A 10,083-nucleotide genomic window follows, 5' to 3' on the forward strand; every position below is an offset into this window, starting at 1 on the left:
TTGTTTCTACAAATTCTACAATTATTTTATATTATTTTAATTTCTATAATTTTTTATATTTATAAATTATATAATTACAATTGATTAATAATATAAAATTTTTATCAAATTTGTGTTTATTTTTTGCATTGTATTCTTTAAAATTTAAAAAAATTAAAAAATTTTAATTAATAAAGAAACCAGGCCGGCTCGCTTGGGCCCTGGCATGGGCCTGGAGCCTGGCCCGCTTGGGCCCTAGCTCGGGTCCGGCCCGGGGCAACCGCGCTAGGGTCCGGGCTCCAGCTTTGCCCGGGTCGGGCCCGGTTTTCCGGGCCGGGCCGGCCCGGATGGACAGTCCTAGGCTAAACATTATATATTCACTAACTTCGCATACACCCTTACTTGTTTTCTGAAGCATTAATATACTCTAAACATGAAAAATTTTATTTGAATATTCTCATGTAACGCTCATATCCTAATTGATTCTAACTGTTATATGCAAACATTCAGGTGGAGTTTCATATGCATAATAGAGGGCATTGACATGCTAATTTTTAACAATTTAGGATGTATATATAAGTGTAAAGCTAGTGGAACTATGAGGAATTTAAGCGCTATTCCCCCCATATATTAATGGGAAACCAGAGTTCGTTACGCATCCCCCTGGCATCGACCAAAAATCGCCAAATGCCGATAAAATTTTTGTTCCGCTGCTTCGTTCGCGCCGCCCATTTATCGATGAGCCAAAGACGTGGCCCTGCTCTCTTCTCAGCGCTGTCAACGATGGCGATAGCGGGCCCCACCCTCTCCCTTGTTCGTTGCCCTTGCCTCCATTCGGCATCCACCTCTTTTTACAATCTCCTTCAAAAATATTCAAAATGTTATGCGTTGAAGAATTAGAAGAAGACTCCGCTGGTTGGTGAGTGGGAGATGGTCCGACAGTCGCCGCGTAAAGGTAGGCAGCCCTTTGAGGGTCACTATGCCGATGAACTGTTTGTGTTTTTTGCTTCACAAATTCACGTAGGAAAATATTGGGTTTCGTCATTAAATCAGTGCGTTGTAACTGAGAGTTGGGTTTTGGAGTAATTTAGATGAGGTGTTGTCCATGGTTTGAAGCTTTAGCATCGTCTGGAGTGTTGGGAGATAGCCTTGTATTTCAGCCGGGAGACAAGTCTTAATTGAAGGGGGAAGGCAAACGAGGTGAAAACTGTTGGCCTTGTAGAATGACAAAAGGCAATTTTGCCTTCAATGAATAGTTGAAGGTTTAAATTGCTTCTCCTCTCATTGGGCTTTGAGGATCCCTAAGAAGGGGGTGTTTTGGGTTTTCTACTGTTTGGGCTTTGCATAACACACACACGTGCACGCCACGCCTCGCCGCATGCGCACTGGTACACAGGCCGGTCACATTGAACGGGCGGCCCAATCGGTTAGGCCGGTTATGGCAGTTTTGTGATTGTTTTAATATTCTATTCAGGTTAGGAGTCCTATACCGATTTGTATCCGATTTTGTATCCCCGTGTCCTGTTCAGATCGTTGCAAGCTTCCGAACATTAACATCTTATAAGATGAAGATCGATTATTCGGAATGGCTTGTTAGATAGTACAATTGATGAGATGGCGATGCAGGACAGATTCGGATCTGAACCTGGTAAAAATATTTGATCTGATTGGATTAGGGTTTCTTTTTAAGGATTTGATTACAGCTTCAGTGCTCCATAAAAAATTGTTGGAGCACCGGTGGCATATCTGTAAATATATTCCTTAAAAATAGCTCTCACATTTCTAGATAGATAGATTTGGTAGTTAGGAGGTGTTCCACACCCAAAATTGTAATTAACTATAGGTTAAAAGGTTACTTTAGGAAATACAATTTAGGTGAGAAACCGAATTGTTGATTAGTTACAATTCTTCAACTAACTAATTTCAATTTAGCATAATCCTCTACCGTGGTTTTGCTCTTGTGCTTTCAACTAGAACTTTTAATTTTGATTGCTGAAGGAAATTAGTTAATTGCTTACATTCACTAGTATCCACAAATTCATTCTGATGTCTTGGTCATTTACTCGGTGGTAGGTAGCTTTGTTTTGTTTGTCCATGGGAGGAATCAACCGCACTTTTCATAGTTCAAAGAAAGATAAAGGCAACGACTCATCCTATTTCCCTAGTTTATAAGCTAATTTTTGCTAGTCTTATTTGTCCTCTTGATTAATTACCTTTTATATATTGTTTATAAAAGGCAACGACGCATCCTATTCTCCAAAATTTCTCGTGAAGGGGCGCTATGAAAGGTATCCCCATCTTTTTCCTTTTAATTTTTTTTAATTATATAGAACACTATGCTATGCTCATTGTTCTTCGCCTCTATAAAGGAATTGGATGATGATTAAAAGACTCTAAAGTAATTATGTCATGTGATGAGAAAGAAAAAAAGCAACAGAGTGGTTGCGTTTAGGATAGAAAGCAATTAGAAAAGAATTTTGAAAGACTAAAATATCCTTTCTTATTTTAGCTTATTTGTTATTTTTGTTAATTTAAAATTTAAAAAAAAGCCTATTTTTGGAGCACCGAAGCAAACCTCTTTTTCTTTTGGTGGAGATCTTTAGTTAGGATTGAGTTTGTTATTTAGTTTGGGAATGAATTTCTTATTTTGTTGTGATGAGTAATTTGATCTTGTCTATTAGTTAGGATTAGGATTTTGTTTTAGTTCTATATAATGATTGTATTTTTTTCATTTGAGGAGGAGGAGAGAAGAATTTTGTGAGAAACCTGCATGTGAATTGTAGCATGTGAAGTGCTGGCACTTGAGGTTTTCGGGTGTGAGGCCCATTTTTGTATCTTTTCCTATTCTTAAATGATGAGTGCAATTTTGTTACTTGTATTTTCATTTTATTTGATCCAAATATGTTCTATCAAGAATATCCATCTTGTTATTCCCCGTTAGATGGCATAAAATGTTTGTCAATAGTGATGTTGAATTATATGGAGTTTGAGAAATGGAGATGTCTAGTATACTAAAACTTATTGATAAAAAAATAACTGTACATATCACGACTTCATATTATTGATGACGAGTATGTACATGCTTCTTATCTTGAGACTTGATTAAAAATTAAGTTTCAGTAGCATGACAGCATCATATTTCCTCTCCCTTTTTGATGTACATTTGCGCATGATGAATCATGTAGAGAGGCAAACGAGGAAAAGTTTTCTACTATTGTTGAGCTTATTTTTTTGGTTCCTAATAAAGTAAACTCAGCAAGGGAATTTTGAAACTTACATTGGATTAAGGAAAATTCTGATTGTGGTTAAATATTGTAAAACCATCTGAACTAGAAATCAAGAACAATTAATTGTGGAAGCAAGCAGGGGTTGATATCGTGGTAAAGTACAGATCAGGGTTCAATCCTGATTTCGGGAAAAGAAAATTCTGCATGATAGCTAAGTCATTTTTGTCAAGATAACCCAAGTAATGGACCTACTGTAACAAATAAGGTTCTGTTGACTTCTGGACTAAATTTTCTACTTGTTATTTGGTCGATACTACTTATAACTTCCGGTCGTACAACTTATAACTCGCGGTCGAAAAGAGGAGGGATGAAGAGATCAAGTCTGCATCTGTCTGTTCCTGAGTACTCACTGTTAGTTGTGTATTTCTGCAGCTTTGGCGCCTGTGACTTTTAAATCTCTGAATCTCAATATTTCATCTGCATCTCCAGCTGCAACAGCTTCGTTCTTTTCTCTGGTCAGCATAATACTTGTTGTCATTCTTATAATCCTGGTAGCTATCTTATGGAAACATATGAAACCAGACACACTACAGAAGTTATTCAAGTTCACTAAACAACTTCCAGGTTATAAATTTTATATAAATAAACAAAATTTAAAATTAAGAACAATGTCTATCGTACATGGTTCTGAAGTTGCTTTGCCATGCATTCTACCAGGTCCAGATTACTGTAGCGGTAATCTCCGAGCCATTAACTACTTGGACTTCCGAACTCTGAAGAGAGCAACAAATAATTTCCATCCAAATAACCAGCTTGGTAGTGGGGGGTTTGGGCCAGTTTATCAGGTAACTAGGGAATTAATGGCATGCTCTTTATCTGAAAGCTAATCCTACTTCTAGATTTTTTTATTTTTTTATTCTTGAGCTTTTTTTTTCTATTAGGGAGTGTTGGATGATGGGACAGTGATTGCAGTGAAGCAGTTATCCCTTGGAAAATCTCGGCAAGGGGAGTCTGAATTTCTCACTGAAGTAAGGATGATAACCAGCATCCAGCACAAGAATCTTGTTCGCCTCGTTGGCTGCTGCTCTGAGGGTGCACAAAGGCTACTTGTGTATGAATACATGAAGAATAAAAGTTTGGACAGTATACTATATGGTCAGTATCTCAACGTGATGAAATCCTTATTAAATTTCTGGAATAGTTTTTTTTTTAGAAACCACTTTTAAAATAAGGTAATTATATACAAACCACCTTTTATTTTCAATTTATACATATCCTTTAAAGTAGGTTTTTGTTGCGATCAACCACCTCCCAGTCAAATTTTCACTAAAAAACAAAAAATAAGTTTAAAAACTTCAAAATGAGTGACGTGTCGTGAATGTGAGTTTTTCAAGGGTAGTTTTGGGTTTTTAGTGAAAAGCTTGACTAGGAGGTGGTTGATTGCAACAAAAACCCACTTTAAAGGTGGTTTAATGTATAAATCAAAAGTAAAAGGATTTCCGTATTGTTACCCTATTTTTAAGGTGGTTTCTAGGGGGAAAATCCTTTTCAGGCCCAAGAAGGTTGGCCATTTTGCAATGCCCCCCCCGGGGGGGGGGGCTCCAAAACACCCAAAAAAGTTTGGAAATGCCACTTAACCCCCAAAAAAATCTCATAACCCCCAGGAAGTAGGGGTTACCTGAAAATAGATTCAGAAAAATGCAAATGTTTCAGGATGAAGTGACATTTCCCAAACATTTTGGAGTATTGTCTTAAATTGGCCAAACTTCATTGGGATTTTGTGAAATTTGCCCTTTTCCCATTGACATATGAGAAATGTGTTAGAATAAAGATAAACAGATATAGGTGGTTTTCCAAAGGCTCAAATTAGTAAGAAGGGAGAGTAACTTTGCTGACTCTTGGTTAGTGGGTCTTCATTTTGCCATCAATAGGGTTCATCTGATGTTGGTCTCTTTTTAGTTCGACCAACTTGAAAACCTTGTTATATGTATCTCTGTGAATGATTAAATTATCTTTTTAGAGGTTTGATGACAATATAATTGCTTCAGATTTTACTATCTTTCTAAATTGTTGTTTAGTAAGCTACTACATAGAAAATATCAAAGTCAGTAATTCGATTATATTAATAGTTGAATGAAACAGGAAGCCATGCAATTTTTCTCAACTGGAAGATCCGGTTTCAGATAATTCTTGGCATAGCTAGGGGCTTACAGTACCTGCATGAAGACTCAAATTTAAGGATTGTTCATAGAGATATCAAAGCCAGTAATATCCTCCTAGATGATAAATTTCAACCTAAAATTGGTGATTTTGGGTTGGCCAGGTTCTTCCCAGAAGACCAAGCATATCTCAGCACAACATTTGCTGGGACACTGTAAGTTTCTATAATTCTTCTTACTCAAATACTTACAGTATTTCTCATCAAATATCTGTATTTGTAATTTAGAACCAACTGATAAAATATGCTTGTTCCAGGGATTTCTTTTATCATGTTTGGTTATCTACCCCTCTAAAATACTTCAAAATCTTTAAGCTAGACATCGGGAACATATCATTAGCCAACATCATCAGATATAAGCTGCAATGAGCATTCTAGCGTCAGGAGAAGCATAAATCTTATCCTAATTTATAATTGGATATATATTTCTGATCTTGAAAGTCCAAAAGAAATGAACTGAATCTTGAAGTCCTTTCCTGGGTTGTTCAATGGTCAATTGTTTTCAAAATTCCTTTATGCTTGCATTCCATGGAAAATGTAGACATTTTATAAGATCCTAACGCTTCTCTCTCAGAGGTTACACTGCACCAGAATATGCTATCAGAGGAGAGCTATCAGAAAAGGCAGACATCTACAGTTTTGGTGTTCTAGTGCTCGAGATCATTAGCTCTAGAAAGAACACAGACCTCTCGCTTTCTGCTGAGATGCAGTACCTTCCAGAATATGTAGGTTGTTATCCTAAAATTATCAGTAACCTATGTACATTAGTTACTAATGCAAGTGATGCTTGTAGGCATGGAGACTATATGAAAAATCGAACGTAATTGATTTGGTTGATCCTAAACTACAAGCCGATGGAATATTCGAAGCTGACGTGCTTAAAACTTGTCAAGTAGCTTTTCTTTGTCTCCAACCACTTCCTACCGCAAGGCCACCAATGTCGGAGGTAGTCGCCATGTTAATCCAAAAGAGTGAAGGAATGCAATCTCCGATGAGGCCAGCATTCTTGAATCGAAAGAACCAAACCCACAGAATGTTCTCATGGGAGAGTTTATCAGAGCAGCATCCTTCACCAATGCGAAGCGACTCAACTAGCTTTCCTCAAGCCACCGACAAATCTCTAGAGAGTGAATCCAATCTCCCTTCATTGTTACGAAAGTTCACCAGCTTTCCTCAAACCGATGAAAAGCCATGAGCAAGCCCAGTTCGCGGTGATTCCCCTGCCTTTTCTCCAACTGTGGAGTCCAGAGAGAATGCTATTCAGAGTAAAGTTCTGCAATGAGGATGCAGCATTTGTGGTTGAACTGAGGGTGCTACAAATGTGTATTCTCAAGGTATACATCCTCAGACGTCAAAGATTGTCGATTGTATGCTGGTATTGGTTTTTGCAGGGAGAGAATAATTGATGAACGCTGTAGTTTTAATTAATGGATAAAAAACTTCAAGATGATGGTTATATTGACAATATGTAATTGATATTATATATGCAGTCACGAAGAGAGGTACTGGTTACTTGCCGTGTTTGAATACTCAAATAACTTGAAACAAGCACAGGGAAAAAGACAACGCCCACTCAAACAAGCAAAGGGCGTCCTTCGAACAATGGACCATGATTATGTGTCTTCCACAGGATAAATAAAGTGGTGCTTACTATGAAAGAGCTTGAGGGGTAGCCTGAAATCGAAAGCTTATCTGTATCTGAAAGTGAACGGTCATCCTTTTGATAGAGATCAGAAACTTTTTGAGGAAGAAAAAATAAGAAAAAGAAAAGAAAATCTCTCATGTGAGCTGAAATTCCAATTTGCTATTCCTTAGCATGCTGTCACTCGTTACTCGTAGCGAGCTTTTGGCAGTTAGCTTCGAGGAAAGCCCAACTTGATCAGAGTCGCAGAGAAAAGTATCTACAGATCAGCATTTGTACTTATTTAATGTTTAGGATCAGCATCTGTGTAGCTACGGATCTCACGTATATATCCAAGTCCTTAACGCGTTTACATCTTACATGTTTATTCTAGTTTCAAGTGATAAAAGATAAAAGCCACCTAAAATATAAAACCATCATCGTGATAGTAGAGGTAACATGTGACTGTTTTATTCCTAGAAATTGGAATGGACGGTAAGGATGGAGTTGGTTCAACATTTTCCACCTATTTGGCAATGTTTGCAGCTTTGGTTACACATAATATATATAGGACTTACAAAATTGAATGCCTTCGGATCAACCTATACTATCAAGTGATCTATTTATCCAAGCATCCAACCTATGCGAATCCATGAACTATATCGTTAAACAAAGTACCCAAAGTCTTGAGAAGATAAACTAAATCGTTATTAATAAGATTAAAACAATATCACTCTCGTTAATCGACATTATCCCCTTTCTCCTCCTCCTCCTCCTCCTCCAACAACGGAGGACACATGGCCTCTTTCTTCCTCCTCAACTCCTCAACCACCATTTTCATCCCAAAATCAGCTCCACATCCATCACACCCCATGAACACCTCCGCAATCTCCGCCGGCGTGACCTTCACCTCCTCCAGAAGCCCCTCCACCTCCTCCATCAACTCGTGCCCGTCCTCCACCTCCAAGTAATTCCTCGCCAGCACCCTGAACGCCGCCGGTTCACAATAAGACAGATGTATCTTCCGGTCCATCCTACGGGCTACAGCAGCGCGGAGGGTCGAGCTCATCCGGATGGTTCGTCGTGAATAAAATCAGCCTCTCCCGACACGAGCACCGCAGAAGCCCGTCGACGAAGTTCACCCCCCGACAGGCTCACAGACGCCACCGCATGCTAACGGGGCCGGCGCAGTCGCGTGTCGCCTCGCCGCCGTGTCGTTGGTTATAGGGCTGGAGGGTTTCATGGCGGTTGGAGAGGTCGAGGAGGCAGTGGGTCCTCCGACGACGACGACGGATTTGGGGAGGTGGGAGAATGAGGAGCTTGCGGAGGTGGGAGTTGGAGTGGACGGCGTGACTGAGGTCGTAGAGGTCGTAACTGACGGAAGTTTGGCGATGGCGGCGATGAGCTGTCTTGCGTGCGCAGGGGGGCCGTGAGGAGGTACCGCGCTTACCAGGCGGCGGCCGACTGCGGGCGTAGAGTCCGCGGCCGGCGGAGAAGCGGAGGAGGTCGTTGCGGAATGGAAGTGCGGAGGGCGGGTCGATGCGAGGGTGTCGAACGTTGAGGGGTGGTTGAATGGGACGGAGGACCTGGTCAAATTCGGAGCCGTTAAGCTGGTTTAATTTCATTGGTGAAGAAATTGTTTGAGTGAGTAAAAACCATAATGATCACTTTGCTAATTACTATTAGGAGAATAATGAGTATGAGGTGTTCGAGGGATCATAGTGTACACCCTCAGATTACAATGTCATATTTTGGTTGAGTAAAAAATTTGTGAGTAAAAATATATTTTGGATCATTGGGGAATTTTTCTTACGAGAGAATAGCTTCAATGTCATAGGATATATCACCATTATAGTTATTAAGGAAAAAATTCCTCATAAAAATTGATAACACATGCCCTCATTTCTATTTTACACCCAAAGACATCACTATATAAATCAGTCAGTGATTATCACCAATTATCTCTTCGCTATCTTTTAACAGTGGAGAAGACCCAAACCCTACAAGAACAGACTATTTTAGATAAAAAATATTAATTAGTAGTATCACAAATAATTGAAGATATAATTATGGAGTATACTAGAATTATAGAAAATTAAAAAGAAGGAACGCGAAAAGTAAACCTACGATGTTCAAGTAGGATGGCGCTTTCAAGTAGGATGGCGCTTTGGAGTTTTATGGCCCCATGAGCGTGACACATCCTTTCTCTCTCAAAACAAAAGGATAACCTAGAATAAAAGTATAAGCCGAAATATTGAGCTTGTATACTTTATGTGAAAATCTATTGATCATCGCGGTCATTTTGGACGTGAGAATATGATTACACAAAATTTGATTACTTAATTTCCACTAGTTTAGGTAACATTTAGAGAGAGAAAATTAAGGCATTTTGTTTTAAGAGAAATTAATATACCAGAAAAGGTGAACCAGTAAGTTTATTTTTAGTAAAAGAGAAATTGATTAATCCGTTAAGAGATTTATTTTTTAACATTGAAATTTCCTTCAGGTAAGCTTTATATTAATTCTTGAAATCTTCTTTAGAGTTCGGTGCGAAGAATTATTATGCTTCATTAAAAGTTAAGTCTTCTAGAGAAATGATTTAGTGAATCTCTATTTTAAAGGTTTACAATCTTTAACCTGTCTTTTTCTTTTAATAAAAAAAAGTTATTTTAACATTTGTGCTTTACATGTTAGAAACGGATAGAATGTTCTTAATTAACACTCACTTACCACATTACAAAAAGATACTTTGAAAAAGGGTTAACTGTTAACGGGGACACACGGTAGTATCACCCGATTGCGAATAAACTCCAAGTAAGTTCTATTAATTTGTGAGAATGGACATTTTTGAATTGAGTTAATTTCTTTTTTCCTCTTAAAATTGTTTTAAAAGGTTTAAAGAGATGGTTAGACCCCCTATATTATCCTCTTTAAATGATTTAGTAAATCTCTATAGTAACAACAGATCGAGCAGGGAGTATGAGAGCAATACCAAGCATATCCATGGTGATCGTCGCCAGACGAGCCCGAGGACGGCC

General features: G+C 38.5%; 2 protein-coding genes across 4 annotated transcripts; one reads left to right on the plus strand and one right to left on the minus strand.

Annotated features, from left to right (window-relative positions):
• On the plus strand, positions 522 to 6,936 carry LOC109840402 (putative serine/threonine-protein kinase). Of its 3 annotated transcripts, XM_020409039.1 has the most exons (8): positions 522 to 934; positions 2,053 to 2,267; positions 3,639 to 3,830; positions 3,924 to 4,051; positions 4,148 to 4,361; positions 5,349 to 5,580; positions 5,999 to 6,149; positions 6,218 to 6,936. In XM_020409039.1, the coding sequence occupies exons 2-8, from the start codon at positions 2,261 to 2,263 to the stop codon at positions 6,617 to 6,619; spliced, it is 1,326 nt and encodes a 441-aa protein (XP_020264628.1). In that variant the 5' UTR covers positions 522 to 934; positions 2,053 to 2,260; the 3' UTR covers positions 6,620 to 6,936. The 3 variants fall into 3 exon arrangements, with proteins under 3 accessions (XP_020264628.1, XP_020264627.1, XP_020264629.1); XM_020409038.1 differs by lacking the exon at positions 2,053 to 2,267; XM_020409040.1 differs by lacking the exons at positions 2,053 to 2,267; positions 3,639 to 3,830 and having other exon boundaries at positions 523 to 934.
• On the minus strand, positions 7,687 to 8,104 carry LOC109840403 (AAA-ATPase At3g50940-like). Its single transcript, XM_020409041.1, has one exon. It carries the CDS (start codon positions 8,076 to 8,078, stop codon positions 7,785 to 7,787), a length of 294 nt encoding a protein of 97 aa, XP_020264630.1. The 5' UTR covers positions 8,079 to 8,104; the 3' UTR covers positions 7,687 to 7,784.

The sequence above is a fragment of the Asparagus officinalis genome, chromosome 5 (genome assembly GCF_001876935.1).
Source record: "Asparagus officinalis chromosome 5, Aspof.V1, whole genome shotgun sequence".
Taxonomy (NCBI): Eukaryota; Viridiplantae; Streptophyta; class Magnoliopsida; order Asparagales; family Asparagaceae; genus Asparagus; species Asparagus officinalis.

Bases quoted from the DNA above. Each gene is read 5' to 3' on its own strand.
- LOC109840402 (XM_020409038.1), top strand. From the start codon at position 910: ATGGTCCGACAGTCGCCGCGTAAAG. The intron at 935-3,638 runs GTAGGCAGCCCT...GTATTTCTGCAG, and splicing joins CCGACAGTCGCCGCGTAAAG to CTTTGGCGCCTGTGACTTTT. The intron at 4,052-4,147 runs GTAACTAGGGAA...TTTTTCTATTAG, and splicing joins GGTTTGGGCCAGTTTATCAG to GGAGTGTTGGATGATGGGAC.
- LOC109840403 (XM_020409041.1), bottom strand. From the start codon at position 8,078: ATGGACCGGAAGATACATCTGTCTTATTGTGAACCGGCGGCGTTCAGG.